This window comes from Alligator mississippiensis, chromosome 4, assembly GCF_030867095.1.
Source record: "Alligator mississippiensis isolate rAllMis1 chromosome 4, rAllMis1, whole genome shotgun sequence".
NCBI classification, from domain to species: domain Eukaryota; kingdom Metazoa; phylum Chordata; order Crocodylia; family Alligatoridae; genus Alligator; species Alligator mississippiensis.
This window is the reverse complement of record NC_081827.1, coordinates 168,609,470-168,626,423: the sequence shown is the minus strand read 5'-3', so window position 1 is coordinate 168,626,423 and position 16,954 is coordinate 168,609,470. Positions and strand designations below refer to the sequence as shown.

General features: G+C 43.3%; 1 protein-coding gene across 2 annotated transcripts in view; it reads right to left on the bottom strand.

Annotated features, from left to right (window-relative positions):
• Positions 1-6,221: 6,221 nt before the first annotated feature.
• The window catches only part of IGF2BP1 (insulin like growth factor 2 mRNA binding protein 1), a 94,476-nt gene continuing 83,743 nt past the window's right edge, over positions 6,222-16,954 (bottom strand). For both annotated transcript variants that reach the window (XM_006277902.4, XM_006277903.4), the window contains exon 15: positions 6,222-16,948. In XM_006277902.4, the coding sequence (XP_006277964.1) occupies positions 16,856-16,948 (93 nt within the window). In that variant the 3' untranslated portion in view covers positions 6,222-16,855. The remainder of the gene's footprint in view (positions 16,949-16,954) is intronic.

Sequence of the window (16,954 nt, the reverse complement as noted above, 5' to 3'; positions counted from 1 at the left end):
CTCTATCCAAGGGCAGAGTGAAAGTAAAACCAGTTGTGGGTTTATCCCAGGTCTGATTGCCCCAAGCTTTGACTCACATCCAAACAGGCATGGGACAGTCATTTATACATGCTGCTTGAATGGCAATGAACTCAAATTAACCCCAATTGTCCTGGGGGGAAAAGTGTCATCTTGGGGTGCAAACAGAAGTTGCCCTTTGTGTCTTCATAAAAAAATTTCATGGTGGCAAGAGTTGCAAGCAAACAGACATCCTTGCTTTTTGTTGCATTCCAGGTACCTAAAATACATTATTCCTTTTAACAGTCTGTCACTCCTTAGAACAAAGGATGCCTGCTTGCTGGGCATGACTCCCACAGCCCAGGGTTGCCAATGCTCTCCAGCCGCCCTAAAAAGATGATTCCAGGGCATGTTTCATGCTGCAGGGGAAGGGAACCCTATTAGATCCCCCTAGGTCACAGCCAGGCACCTGAGACCCCAGGAGCAGCAAGGGCCCAGTCCTGGGGACAACAGCCCCAGGTGACATCTGTACCTGCCCATCAGTTAGATCATATCCTGGCACAGCTGAACCCATGCCAAATGTTTGTAGCTGGTACTTAAAGTGGAACAATGGGCTTGTATGTAGGATTGCAGAATGTCCTGAGAGAAAAGTGACATCTTTTTAACCTTCGTGAGCCGAGAGATCCTTCTTGCATTAGAATCTCAGCATGACAGCTCACCCTAAGTCACTGCTTCACAGTCAGGGAGTACAGGGGGGGATGTCCTTACACTAGAGGGTGGGTAAGGAAGAGCATGGTTATTTGCACAGTCCTAGTCATGAGTGACTCAACCACCCTAATCCTGCTCTAGTCAACACCCCTCCCCCTTCTAAGATCTCACGCAACTTAATTTGCATCTTGTTCACCTTTGCAATGACTAACACCACTGCCCTTTAAGGAGACTGCTAATCACCCAACCTAGGCTGATGCAAATAATTCACTTTTTCTTACCCTAAACTACAGGGCTGTATGGCTCACTAGGACATCTGGCTAGCAGATGTAGGCATACTTGTACAGGAATTGCACAATCTGCAGTAACACAGAACAGGCAGCCCACAAAAAGCAGGCTTCTCCAAATGAACGTTTACAACAAAGGAAAGTAAATCCTGTATTGCACTGATTCTGAGTCAGGGTGCTGGAGCACTCCACACTGCCTCAAGATCCTTTCAAGGGTGCTCTGGGGTGCCACGCAATGTTAGCACTGTCAGGTGTGAAAATAGGATTTACAAGATAAACACATAACATTTCAAATGGAAATCCGTAGAGTTAAAAACATTCTGCCCTGCTGTGGACTTTTTGGGTTCTCACTCCTGTTATTTTTCTGTACTCAAAACAACAAATGACAACTAACAGCTGGCACTTTCCTAGAGGTGCCTTGAATCTATTCAGGCCACTCTCTAGTCCATCCAGTTATAAAAGCTTGAGAACCACTGCTTTATTTGAAAGTGGAGACTGTTAAAGTGGCTTGGCTCTTATTTGCATGCACTGCTGCCTTCTACTGGCAATGCTAGGAACTTCTTGAGTATACTAATATATTTGTATTAGTATAGCACTGAGTTGATCTGGCCATTCCTTGGGGATTTATGGTGTTACGCATTGTGCGACCCAGAACAAACAAGCCCCAAAGAGCTTGGAGCCTAAGAATAAAACAAGAGACAACAGACGGAAACAGACCGCTCCCTTGTTATTTACCCTCACAGTTTTATGCCTTGACTTCTAACTTTTGATGGTTAAGCTACTAATGAGCTGAGCTTTTTTTGCTTAAATTAGGAAATCCTGTGGATGGATTTGCTCTGAACAAGAAACCAGGGCTGTTCCTGGTCCCAAGGCTGTTTTGCCAGCAACTTTTTACTGGCAAAGCTTATATTTGCTTGACTTTTATTCTTCACCCAGAATTTTTAAGGGCTGGACCGAGCAGTTCACTTGTTGATGTCTGCCAATGTGGGATGCTAAAAATGTAATTCTTTATCTGGACCCTAATTGTTTGGGGTACAAAACATATATAAAATGGTCCACGCCAACAGGCAAGATCAGATCCAGTTTAAATGAGCTTTGTCCTTCTTGACATTAAAATGCTATACAGAAGGTATATCTACACATGCAATTAATGTGAAAGAATAAACTCCGGTGCAGTTTGTGCCAGCGTTCTTTGCTCCCAGGTGTGCCGTTTGCATGTGCACTCAGGACCGCAGCAAGTTGAGCCTGGTCAGAGCAGCCCCGGCTGGCAAGAGACCAGGGGAGTAAGCCTGCCAAACTGGGGCTGCTCTGATGTGGTTCAACATGCTGCGGAGGGGCTGGCTGGGGCATGAGAGTGCTCCACATATGTGTTGCAGTGCACTAAATAATGCCGCCACCACAAAATAGTATTTGTGTTTAGAAGTACTAACCTACGACAGAGTTAATAGCTTACTGCAGTCTAATAGGGCCAGACATGCAGATGCTGAGACTTTACTGCGGAGCTAATTAGGCAACTATGCTGTAAACATCTCGCATACACGCGCCCAGAGATAATTTTCTGATTCTGCCACCTATAAGGCATCTAAAAACCCCCATGATATCCATGGCAGATGTAACCTCTAGGTCAGCAGTTCCCAACCCCAGATCGTGACCCAAATGAGGGTTGCGGGGGCAATGCCAGTGGTGCCAAACACAAAAGACAAGCTGCGCCCACTCAACCACTCAGAGCTCATGGCACATATGGGGCTTAGCAGAAGCCCATGCTGACATGCCAGTGAGGTCAAGAGAGCTCACTGCACATACAGCACACAGCCAACATGGGGTTCAACTGTGCTGCTGTACACCCCTAGATACACTCCTGTTCTTAAGATCTGATTAAGGGCTAATCAGATCTTAAGAACAACAACTTGAAGAACAACCCAGTCATTGGTGAAGTTTCTCCAGACCTTTAGACCAAATCAAGGCGGGGTGGGGGAAGGGAAAGAAATCACAATTTTGTTGGGATATTTTGCTGAAAAGGAGAGAGTGAGCAGAGGTCACCTTGGTAGTAAGAAAGGGAAAAACTGGGGGACAGGCATATAAATCCTTCAACTGCAAGAGACTTAGCAAGTCACAGCCAATGGCCAGTCATGGGCAGGATGTCCAGATCTTCCAAATGTAAGAGCCAGCCCAAGAGAGTTGGAGGTTCGGGGAAAATCATATAAAGGCTTGTCTACCCTGAGAAATCAGAGCTAGGCCGCAGTGGAAGTCAACACAGCACTAAACACTACTGTGCTGAAGGGAACTGAGCATGGTCAACCCCTCCACCCCAACCAGCAGACCATGTTGAATGCAATTATCCCTGTCTAAGAAGGGCCATTGACCACAGTGTCTGAGAGGCATGGTCCAATACAGGGATATTCAACTTCTGGGTGGCTGGGGGCTGCAAACCCCTTGGGTTGCACTAAAAGGGACCATGCCAGCACGGACCTTGGTCCCTGGGGGCTTCACCCTACATATCCTTGCTGCTGCTCCCTGCACCCCCCTGTTGCCCTGTGCATCTGGATGTCCCTCCCCTCCCCTGCTGCATCCCATGCCTTGCTGCTGCACTGGGTGCAGGGTTCCTCTTTGGTGCACTATGTGCCACCTCCTGCTGTTTCCCGCACCTCCCCGCATGCATTGCACCACATGGTCAAACTCACCCTTAGCTCCCCAGGGATGAGCTCCCCCACTGCCCCCCACTACACTGCCCCATTCAGACATGAGGGCTGCAGGGTCCCCCAGCGCTCATCCTTCTGTCCTGGCCTTCCCTACCACCTGGGAAGGGGCAAAAGGGGGAAGCTGGAGGGGAAGGGAGCCACAGCAGCCACTGCTCATCTTGCCACCAGTTTTCTAATTCCTGGACAACCCCCTGGGATGAAGCTGGAGGATGGAGCCTTGTCTTTTGCCTGTGGAGCTGCCCAATATTTGGAAATTTGGTGGTGGGATGTGTGGTGGCTGCTGCGGCTTCCAGAACCACAGTAACAACATTACCTCTGCTTGACATTTATTTCCAGTCCTGTGGGCAGCCCCACTGGCCAGATAGCAAGGGCCCCGCACTCCAGCTGCAGTCCACAGACTGGCCCTGCTCAGGCTGGATGCATTTGACACCCCTGTCTTAGAGGAGTGACACTCAGGAGCCACATGAACAGTGAGTGTTAATGGAAAGCTATGAACAGACATTGCCAAGTGAACCAGATCAGCTATGCCAGGATGTTTCCCTGCACAGCTCATCCACTTCATTGGGCAAAACAGATGTTGCCCATTAACCTACAGGGTTGGGGCCCTGCTGCTCCCAGAGGACTCCAAGATGAACATGAGTTGTCAATGTGACAAAGTGATCAATAAAGCCAACTGCACTTTATCATGCATTAGCACGTGAATGACAAACAAGTCCAAGGAAGTGATACTTCCCCTGTATGCGGCACTTATTAGGCTGCAGCTGGAGTACTGCATCCAGTTTTGGGCGCCGCACTTCAAGAGGGATATGGACAACCTCGCGAGTTCAGAGGATGGCCACTCATATGGTTGGTGGCCTGCAGGCAAAGCCCTACAAGGAGAGATTGAGGACCCTGGATCTCTTCAGCCTCCACAAGAGAAGATTGAGAGGGGATCTTGTGGCTGCCTACAAATTAATCAAGGGGGGCAGCAAGGAATAAGGGATGCTCTGTTTACCAGGGCACCCCTTGGAGTCACTAGGAACAACAGCCACAAACTAATGGAGAGCAGATTTAGGTTAGAAAGAACTTCTTCACAGTAAGAGTTGCCAAAATCTGGAATAGGCTTCCACGGGAAGCAATGCTCTCCCCTACCTTGAGGGTCTTTAAAAGGACGCTGGACATGCACCTGGCTGGGGTCATCTGACCCCAGCGCTCTTTCCTGCCCAGGGCAGGGGGTTGGACTTGATTTACTGAGGTCCCTTCCAACCCGAACATTTATGAATCTGTGAAAAAAACCCAAATCCTTGAATAACATTTTCTGCGTAATGTTATTTCCAGTTTGGAAGCCACAATCTGAATATTGATCTTATAATACCTCCCTCCTCCCCCCACAACAAATATGCCACAAACTGATACCGGCTCCTGGCATTCAGCAGCCCCTCCTACCACATTTGGCCACATGCAATCTCACCTGATTTGTAGTTTTAAGATAATCTGATAGAACATTAAAGCTACTTGAAAATTTTCATCAACAAATATTTTCATTGATTTTTTAAAAGAAAAATGGCTTTTTGAATGCTATAAAAAAGTCATTTAAATATATTTTGTGGTGTTTGATATTTTTCAGCGTTGCAGAAAAATTATTCAAAACCAAAGTATCTTCAAATTGAATGAACTGGAAACAAACCTTCTGAGTTCGTTTTGGAGTTTCAGGGAGGGAGAACCAAACTACATGAGAGTCAAGCTCCAAAGCTGCAATCTTTTTTGTTTCAAATGGATTTAAAATGAAAACGTTTATTTTAAATCAGGGATTGACAACCAACAGGCCAAATCCAGCCTGCAAAGAGCTTGGGACTGTTGAGTGACTGTTTGCTCCAGGCTGCAGCACGGGAAGGGAATTGGGAGCTTGCAGGAGCAGCTGCCCCAACCCTGGGCACTAAATTTAAGGTGTTGTATTCTGCGTTCCCAAACTGCCTGCCCCCCAGTCCCCTCGGTTCTGCGCTGGGGGCTGCTCACTCACTCACCTTCATCACCAAATCTGCCATTCTTACTTGGTGTTGGCCATATTTATTGGTGGCATTCAGCAAGCAGAGGCTGTTTTAGGAGGGCATGTGTAGAATCAGGAGCCCACAGCATCAGCTGGGTCACATGTGATGCCCATGGTTGTAAAAAGTTGCCAAGGCGAGCTTCACATAATTAGGTTAGGAAACTATGAAACTACAAACTTTTCTTTCAGTTCAGTTTTTTTTCCTTTTGCAGAAAGGAATTACCATTCTTCAGCCAGCCCTGTCAATAACAGGGTGGTTGTTTTTAAGTGGGATTTGGGGGGGCGGGGGGGATGTTAAATAAATGTCAGGCTTTATGTGGAATCTAGAACAATGATTTTTAATTTAATGCAGATTGTAATACTATAGTCATGTGTTGCATTTGTTGGTAAAAACTGTGGGCCAAGTGTATCTTCCTGGTCCAAGCCACATAACCATCAACCGCACCAGTATTCTTAGCTACTTTGCTTCTTCTAGGAATGGATTAAAAACAAACAGGCACATCATTTAGGTTTTTCTTTTCTTTATTTTTAAAAATGAAACAGTGGAGTAAAGCGGTTTGTGGCAAAACCTAGCTGGAAGAAAAATGGAGCCCACGTCCATCCATAATCACAACTCCAGATCTGAGCCAACTAACCTGCCTCACAAAAGTACAAGGTAAAGAACATGGATTAGAAGAGGGAGTTTTGGGGGCGGGGAGGGGGCAGGGGCAGGGACAGGGAAGTGGAAAGATTGAAAATAAACAATCAACTGAAGGGAGGAAAAATATCATTACAGTAAAGTACAACTTTTAGAGGAAGATCTGAAATTGCATTGGATCAGTGAGTGGGAGGGGATGCAGCACTCTGATCAGCACATTCACCACTCTGATGCACTAGAAGGTGCTAGCAATTCCCTACAACCTGCAACTTCAGGGAGGAGGAAATACAGAAAAACATGGTATCCAGCTTGGGGGTTCCAAACCAAGATAGTTTACAATGCTGATTAGTTCTACCTCTCTACGTGTGCATGTCCAATTGTCCTCATTTTGAGATGATCAAAGTTACTTTCATTACACAAAACTTTTCTGTTCGGTTTTTTGCTTTTTATAATCTGCCTCTCACTGCTGTGTCTTTAACTCATCATGTAAACCAACCTGAACAGACTGTGATGGCTGCTAGTCAGTTGATTTTACCGAAAATACCTCTCAATTTTAATGCACATTATTTGGGGTATAAAGGCACAACCATGCATTGGATCCAGCTGGCAATCAAATACTGGTGTATGCAAAAATAATACATATGCATAAGTGACTAGTTGTCATTCTAACAAAGTGTAGGTACTACACTGAGGAAGAGGAGAGGGTAGAAGTTGTACTGCTGACAGAAGTAAATATCAAGTTAAAAGGGAAACAAAACAAAAGGTAATGGAAGAAAGAGCTTTTAAAAGAAAATCAGTCAGAACCAAAAAATTTAGGACTGCTGAGGTTTGGAACTTTTACAACTAATGAACATTTTAAAGTGAAAAGTAAGCCCATAAATTCTATTTTTTTAAAGAACACTTTTCTTTGGAAAAAGAGAGTATTTTTTCCCCTACACTACAGCATGTGGAGTTGCCACTACCTATTTTTAATCTATTGTCACTAAGAGGTAGATAAACAAAAATGAATTGGTTATATATAAAGGTCATGCCCCCTTGTTTGACATGCAGTGAAGCTAACAGACTCCAAGGGCACTGGCCAGTGAGGGCTTTCAGGAAAAGCAGGAGGCTTCACGTGGGAGGGAAGGGGCTGCCTGGTGAAGAGTTAAACTACAAACCTGTAGGATTTTTTAACTCAGTGGAACAGATCTGATTGAAGTGAAAGTGTCAGATTGAGGGGAAAAGAGGGACCAATTTATTCTTGAAACCAATGGATTTTATCTGTAGACAGATCTGAGGGCACTGGAAATACACAAATTTGATTTCATTTGTTGCTTTAATACAAACCATTAAACCATTAAAAAAATAATTGACATTTGCTATGATTTACATCCCATGCAATCCCACTGATTTCCTGGGATGTTAAATCAGAAGCAATTTTAGCCTTAAAGAACCTAAAGCATATTTTACCATGCATACAATTTGATTTACTTTTCCAACTATGGTCTATCTAGTGCGTGAAAACAGACTAGTCAGTTTCAGCATGATGGAGTCAGTTTCATTCCCCCCCCCAACAGGATTTTACTGCCTTCAGGTGGTGAAATATCAAAAAGAAAAACCCAGTATCCTGCACATTTCCACTGGGATTTGAATTTTTAAAAAGTGTCTTTGGAAACACTTCAGATTTGGCCAAAAATGGTTTTCTTTATGTGATAAAGCCTAATCTTTGGGCCTGGATACCCCTGACACAATCCCTTTCATTGTTTGCTGTTGCCATTTGCTAGTGCAGCACAGCAACACGTTCCACATTGAATAACCACCCCTTCTGTCTCTGCAGCTGTGAATACAGGGATGAACAAATTCATTCTTGTGACAAAAAGGCCACAAGTTCATTCCCCCTCCCCAGATGAGTTTTGGAAGCGGCTCCCAGTTTTGCTCAGTCTGTGCCTGAAGCCACTCCTATCATGTCACAAGCCACCACATGTCAGAGAGGTATTAATCTTGAACAAAAATTTAAAATTCTGTAATGTACAAAAAGCAGCAGGGTTCAAATGCACATTTAAATTAGCAATGGGCCGACTCTTAAGGGGTTTCACCGATCGCCCTACCGGCCAATGTCTATCTGAAGCTTATCTGAACCTTGGGGGCCCTATCTGCACCATGCTTAGTGTCCTGCCCTCTCCTGCTAGTCCTGGCTCCCTCACATCTGCTGCCATCACCTTGAGGATGGGAGTGGATTTGGCAGAATGTTTGGCCTCTACTCCCAGGCTTCTTCCAGGGAGTAGAGAGGATGGTGCCTCCTCCCTTATTCCCAGTCCTTCTCTGAAGGACAGCTTTATCCAAGCTCTGTTGCAGGAGCCACAGAACCTGGTGCTGGGAATCTTCAAACTCCTCTGCAATGGCTTTCAAAGATCCTAATGGGTACCAAATTATGGAAAATCCCTTGCTGGAGTAGGGGTAGTAGGATCCTTCCCCCCACCCACCTTTTCCTGTGAGATGAGAGGGATCTGATAGAGTTTGAGCTTTCATGGTAGCCCCATGCTGCAAACCCTTGGGCACACTGAGGATCACCCTCCCACATCTCCCTCTAGAGGAAGTACCAAGCACACCAGAGCTGGGAGGAGTTTCCGGATAGGACTCATTAAAGACCAAACTCCTAACACTTGAAGGGGAGGAACTCCCCTTGGTGCCCCAACTCTGCCAGGAAAAAGATTCAGTGATGTACAGGAACCCAAGCGCGGACTTTCCTCCAGGAATCCTTCCACTACAGGTGACTGAGGAAGAGATCCTCACCTGATCTTTCAAGGAGAGGTTCTAGTCAAGGCTTATTTCTGAGGATGGGCGAAGCTGCAGGGTGGATACACCCATCCCCCCAACCCCATCTTTCAATCAAATCTTATTGTAAGTTTTGAGGTAGTTTGCACGTGTAAGTTTCAAGCTTGCAGCACCTGCATGTTCTCGAGAAGAAATGATTCGAGAGCCTCTCGCTTATTTTATTCTGCTCTGGATTTTACAAACTATATGAGTTATTTAAGAAAACAACCAACCAACCAAACAAAACAAAAAGGCCGATTCAGCTGAATCGTGGTGAATTATCTTTCTTCCTACATGATCCTATTACAGCTTGATCCAAAGCCCACTGCAGTCCTTCCTTTGATTTCCCTGGGTTTGGGATCAGAACTTAAGACTGGGATTTTCAGAGGAGTTAGATGTACAGGCCAATACCTTGAAAGATTACCAGCAAGTCTCAGTGCTGCTGTTTTTGGGTGCTCAACCTGAGATGAAGTGGCCTGACATTCTGAAAGCAGGAAATCCCGCTCTCTGAAAACCAGACCCTTTCAAGGTTTCCCAGCTGGGGATCCCCAAACAGGGCATCTGAAATCACTGCTGCTTTGGACAACTTTTGGTCCCATCTCCCAGAGGACCCGAGTGTCCAACTCCCTTTAACTTTTTTTTGAAAACCCCATTCAGAAATTACAATAGCACTGCTGATATATTCATAGGCCAACTGTTTCGTTTACTCCTTCTGAACTGGTCTCGAGAGGAGAGCACATTAGGATTGAAATAAGGTTTCTGTGCCCTCTCAGGAGAATATGTTTCACAGGATCACACCGATTTCATTTAAAAAGAAAAATCTTCTTGGTTACTATGTGTTTCAAAAACAAGCAAGTTCCAAAATAATAAAAGTCTAGGTTGCATGTACCATTTTAAGGGAACAGTAAGGCAGATCCTATATTTAAAAAACAAACAAAAAATTAAATTAAAAAAAGTGTCTTCAACTGTCTTATACCAAGTCTGCGTTTCTGATATTTTTTTCAGAATCTAAAAATAATCAAAATATTTGGAACTAGAAGTTACCAAAAAAAAAAAAAAGATTCTTTTCTGGTACTGATTAACTATGTTACTAACTTTACTGCTTTTTCGTTTTGTGCTAAAGAAACAAAACAAAACAAAAAACCTAATGCCCAGGAAACATAAATGTAGCTTAGAGGCAGTTTCTTTTAATATTTACACTGAATTTTAGTCTGTTTTGACTCCTTAAAAACCTTCCAAGTGTGTCAATTTGGTTAGGTTGCAATTACCACTGCCAGCGAGGGAGCATAATCTCTGTCGTAGCTACTGAACCACATATATGCATTTTTAATGGCTGAGAAGGTGTTCAGAGCTTGGAAGAGAAAGCTATTATGCAAGCCAGGTTAGCTGTTTTTGCGCTTTTCTCCAGCTGAATGGCAAGGCAAGATTATGATAGCACTAGGACTAGGTAAAACCAAAAAATAACCATATAGATACTGTCATTGGAGTTAGTTCTAATCATAATACTTTGCACTGCATATGGCACTGAGGATCGCAAAGTGCTTCAAAAACATTAATTAATTAATCCTCACAACAGCCCTGTGAGGTAGGTAAGTAGCATTGTCCCCATTTCACAGAGGGATAAACTGAGACACAGAGCCATGACTTTTGCCCCAAGGCCATAAAGCAAGTCAGTGGAAGAGCTGAGGAAACCAAACCCTGCTTTCTAGCCACAGAACATGCTGCCTTCCTAAGTTAAACTCTACATCTTGGACCTACCTAACACATATCTTCTATTCTCCTTAGTGACGTTGAGTGAACCTAGACATTGCCCCGCTGACCTCCCCGTTCCCTGTGGTTTGTTTATTCCCTCCATTCCTGGAGTTAACGCAGGGAACATTTTCCCCTCCCCCCCACAGAATACCCCTAACCATCCAAGTTAAGTCTCTTAAGGAAATGTGCATTTTTTTGAGAAAACTCTGCTGCTTCTGCTATCATAAAAATGAGGTGCCAGCTCAGAAGAAAAGATGACAATCCTTTGCTTCTCACCCTGTACAAAGCCAGCCCTGGCTCTACATATTATGATGCTCTTGTTAACACTTCCCTTTTGATTTCACGACCAAAGATCCTGCCACTTAACAAGAGTTTCCCTTCAGGGTTCCCAGCATCTGCTGAATGATTTAATATCAACACACACAGAAACCCCATAAGATAGGAAAGGGATGTGTGCAGATTACCTTGCTTTAAAAGGGCTATTTGATTGATGCTGGATGTTCAAATTACATTTCTGTTTGGCACAAAGATAACTGATGCCTTCAACAGGCCTGCCGAGAAACTGTTCATTTTCCTTTTTTTTTTCATAACTTGATGGATTCAAACTTTATTTTCTGGTTATTCATTTGTGGACTGCTTCCAAGCTTGGTCAAGTCTCTATCAGTTGATTTTACCAGTCTTTGAATACAACTCAGATAAAGGGCTATATAATTCTCTATAATCCAGAGCACTGTTTGGAATGTACGTACGTACTCGGACACGATGGTGAGGTACACAGTAAAACCAGAATAGAATAGGTATCTTCCCTCCTGGAAATTAATAGCCAAGTTGCTTTAAAGAACAACAGAAGTTTCACTACAGTTTGCATTTACGCATCTAGCTCGCTCTCTCTCTGCTTTCTTAACCATGTGCTTGAGAGCTTTTAATGTCATAGGACTTAAGCAATGTATTTAAGTGCTTTCCTGAAACAGGACCTCTGGGGAAAGAGAAGTGATTAGTAGAAGACTACACAAAGGAAACTGAATTCATATTCAGGACTTCCTTGCTCCTAGTCCTGTCCAGAACCCACTAGACAATGCTGTCCTTCTTCTGTGGAAATAAAGGTAGTTTAGAGTACTGATGACTACAGCTTCATAGCACCAGACTTGGATCTCTCGAGCATATTTTAACAAACTACTTCCTGTCCTTGCAGTGGCAGGACACTGACGGTGTCCTCTTCCCCCTCTACCTGCGGCAAATGAAAGGGCATTTCTGAGGTTTCAGCCATTATGCCTGGTAGCTGTGTGTGCATGTTTGTTCCTTAAGTTTTCAAAAGCAGGTTAGACAAACATGTCTAATATAGTTTAGACAGGGAGGATCCTGCCTTGAACAGGGAGTGGGATAGATAACCTCCTGAGAGCCCTTCCAGCCCTACTTTTCTATGATTCTATGAAAAGAAGCTATGGGTATCAAAGAAATCCCCTTGAACTTATAGAGGCAGAATAAACATCATCTGCCTCCTTTGTTAGTTTTATGGTGATAGCCCTTGTTATGGTAAAACACCAGACGTTTCCCTGATAAACAAACTCTAGGTACGTGGCAGGATCTTCTCAACAGAACACTGCAACAATCAGATTAACAGTACTGTGGGGTTTTTTTTCCTCGATGATACAGTTTGAACCAGTTATCAAAAATGCTTGCTGTTGGAAAATACAATTATAATCACCGATGTCTGAATAAACTGTTCTATGCAAGTCCATAAAAAGTAGAGAGCCAGAGATTTAAAGAAGTAGGAGACTGTTTTTTGTAGGACAAGACGACAAATGCCCTTAAAAAAGAGTAATATCATCCTCATCATCCTGAAATCTGTTCCGCTTTTTTCTTATGGGGGGTTTGTCACTTTCTGCCCATTTGTTACAGATGCAGAAGTCAAGTTCCTAGCTACTAAAATCTTCCAACTGGAAAAAGCTGGGTATCTATACCAGTTTCTCCCCAGTTGTGCCTTGGAACAAGTGAAGCCTTTTGGAGAGATTTCTTTAATAGCCAGTAATTTAGTTTGGCTGTCCCTGTCTCTACTGAAAAAGGGTCATTACTTCTTTAAAGCTGCATACATTTAGGAGCCTGATCCAATGTCGTCTGCCCACCCAGAATTCCCATTGAGCTGGAGGGGAGGTAGGGGGCATGGGACACAAGTTCGAGCTCTTTAGAATTGACTTTACGACCACTGATCTTTACAAATGACATTCTAAAAAGGGTTAATTCCTGCAGGTACAATGAAAAGTAGCAAGATGTGACTTTAAAATGTGAACCTTGGTCACTGAGATAGCCATGTTCACATCTCTCTCATTTTATTTTATTTACTTATTTATTATTTTTCCCTTGTGTGTCTGTAAAAAAAATTGGCTCCCATTTCTTTCTCTCTCTTTTTTAATTGTTTGTTTATCCTCGGTAAAACTGAGGCAATCTCTGTAAAATATTTAACAGCATCATAGTGGAGAAGATGGTTTGACACGTCCTCCGTTTAGATACAAGAGGCCAAGCCATTTGGGTTGCTCAGTGAAACTCTCGGATGGCTTGGAATCACTCCTAGCTGGACAAGCTGAACCTACCAGCAAAAACTCCCTGCCCTGACACCCCCTTTCCATGGTTGATTATAATAGCTAGGAATGATGCTTGAAAGTAAATATATTCTCCTCTTATTGCCATTAGTGGAATGTTTCTAATCCAAAGCTCTTTAACAAATTTGGCTTCCTGATCGAGCTGGGTTGAAAAAGTCTGTCCTTTCAGTAGCTTATTTAGGGGGGGAAAAATTGTATTTACGAATCAAAAAGTTGGTGGACTGTATGTCCTTGTTCTTGAAGAATTGCTACAGCTGCGCGCTCTTGTATTACGATGACATTATTCGCTTCGTTTGAAAAGGCCCCCAATTAGCGGCTACCATCTTTTCCACTATGTCTGAAGTTTCTGTCGTTCTCAATAGAGAGCTCATAACACTTGATTACCTGCACATAACTCCTGGCTCATAAGAAATTATGAAACGTAACTTCTCTTTTCATTAAAAAAATAAAATATTCAAGACTATCAGCTTTTATATAAAATATCAGCAAGCCCAAAAAAAAAACAATTGCTGAGGTAACTTCATACCTTGAGGTAGCTTTTTTTTTTCTTTTCTTTTTTCTCTCTTTTCTTTTTTTTTTTCCTTGTTGCTAAAACACACAGCAATACCTGACCTTTCCCCACATCATGTCGTTGTTGCAATGTTTAAAGGACAGTAACTGCTCGTGTGTTCCCTTATTAAAAATAAAACAAAAAAACAAACAAACAAAAAAACCAACAGCATGCATTCTTGCAGCTGCATAATCCAAATTCAAAGACGGTTCTAACTATGTAGGATGCACACAGGTTTCCACTGAGGGAACCAAAGGCCTTGTCTCCACTAAAAAAGAGTAATCAGTGCAAGGATGGCTTCTGGCCCCTTGATCTCAGCCTAGAGGTCTGCAGATCACTGAGTTCTGATCTTTCTCCCCTTCCCTAGGTAAACTGGGCCAGGGTCAGATCTGTGTTATTCTGCAGTATAACATGGATTCTCCATTTTCCCTGCACCCCAGGAAGTCAGTGATGCCAGTACACAGTGGGCACATCTACATGTGCATTTACATCGCATTAAATTTACTATGCAGCAGAAACAGGCAGATGTCTACACATGCAGGCGTTAAAACGTGTTAACGCTGTGTGTGGTCTGGCTTGGGACTAAAAGTTAGTCCCAAGTCAGCCCACACACACAGTGTTGCTGTGCAGTAAGGCATCTACACGTGTGTTACTGCGCAGTAACTAATTGGGCATCAAGCAGGTATCAAATTTATGCCCAAGTCAGTGTAAGTCACCATAGTTACTGCGCAACACAGGCACACATGTGTAGATGCACATCTGTACTGCATAGTAATTTAGGTTACTGCGCTGTAAATGTGCACATGAAGACATGCCCAGCAAGTGTAAAATGGTGTTGAATCAGAGTGATCCTGTTTTACAGCTATCGTGCATCGATGAAAATGACCACAAGGTTTATGACAATGAATTTGCAGGCCCACTGTTCTTCACTGCGGTTCATCTGCATTTCCATCTCTGCTTTTAGTAAAACCAGTGTAAATCTTGAGAGTTCAACCACTGGCTTAATTGTTTCAGATTTACAACAGAGTAACGGAGAAGAAACTGGCCCTACCAAGGGTTTTTTGGGGCACAATACTGCTCTTCTTGAAGTCACTTGCATTGGACTTCTATTGGCAGGATTGTGCCTACAGAGCACATATCCCAGCTGGCTCTGCATTAAATGAGGTGCTGAGGTGGACAGGGGACACAGCTATGTGTTGGGGGCTGCTTTCAGTTTATAATCCAACCAGAAGGATGTTTCAGGTGGAGACAAAGCCCTACCCTGTGTCTAAAATGCTATCACAGCAGTTACTGTCCCTTCCAAATACTCATATTTAAAAAAAAATCATTAAAATATATTTAAAATATAAAAATCCATGTAAGAGTGACTGGAATCAGTAACCATATTACATTCTTTTGATGTATACATTTGGCATTGTCTCATGGCAACAGTTGTTCTTCACACAGTAAAGATTTTTTTAAATATGAAAATTTCATTTTGCTTTTAAAAAAAATTATGCCCAATTTTTGGAATCATTTTTCCTTTACTTTGAGAGAGACCAGATAGAAAGTAAAAGGTAAATCACCCCAGGAGACTGGATCTGAATCGGGATCATTGGTCCTAGAGAGCTGATAAAGCTTTTATGGGTGTTTTTATCTGTCCCTTTAGGCTGCAATTTTCCAACAGGTCTAAAGGAACCAGGTGCTCAAGTAGGTAGAGTCTGATCATGCCTAGCTCTTATTAACTGTAGATCTGCAAGCACTTACCAGAAGGGAACAGTATCACAGAGGAGGAATCTGAGGCCCTGGGGCATTTATCCCAGGGCATCTAGAAAGCTAAGTGACAGAGCTGGGAATAAACCCTATATCTCTGTGCCTTATTGTGGTCCTCAAATCAGCTAGACCACACTGTATTTTGCATGTGATCAGGTGATGCCAATTCCTCTCCTCATCCTAACGTCCATTTTTGGTCTGTCTTGAGATTCAGAGTCCTGCCCATTATCAGGCACCTGACTGACTCCCTTAGGTACCATTGACAATCCCAGCCTTAGTGCATTTTTTTTGGATCATCTGATTATCAAACAGATGAAGGTTAAATCCTACAAAGCTGATTTTTGTTGTTGTCATCATTTAAAATGGGGAGGAATCAAAACTATTTGCCTAAGCAAACTGTATTGGTTTGCATCATTACCTATGTGGGAGTCCCATATCTTCTCCTTTCTGCTACTGTAGAATCCAAAAAAAAAGTGGACTACTTAAGTTGCCTTTACTCATGTTGGGATTTATCATCAATGGAATTAGAAACCACCCTGTCCATTGGAATTTCTACAAACTGACACTAATTTTTTTTTACAGGTGACTTTTCTCTAGGAATTTTGATCAGCCAAATTTCTGTTTGTAATATGATGGCTAGAGAATGCCCTGGGGCTCTTGGTGGACAACTACAACAGAAATGCAAGACGGGGGTGGATTTGTAGCTCTGAAAGCTACTTAAATGAGCACCTAGGCTGCAGATGCTACAGTGGGAGGAGCGTAAGCCTCAATAGCTCTGTGTTGGATTTGTCAAGAGCCTGGGCTCTCGGTCACTATATGCTGCCTCACACTGCAGCAGTTGCTTCTTTAAGTAGCCTTTGGGGCTTAGTGATTGTAATGGCTCAAATTTGGGTGCTTTATTTTAACATAGGCATCTACCTTGGAAGCCAATCAAACTGCCTTTGACTCTCAATCCGTTAATGGAAAAGTTGTCTACGGTAACTGATTCCCAGCCACTCTTAAGCCTGACTTCAGCTCGTTCCTCTTTCACGTGGTGGTGGTGTTATTGTTGCCGCTCTTATTTCCTTCGTGCTTGTGTCTGGCCGCTCTGTCCCTTCTGATGCTGCTGTTTTACCTGGGCCAGGATATCACGTATTTTCCGCTGTGCCATCTGAGG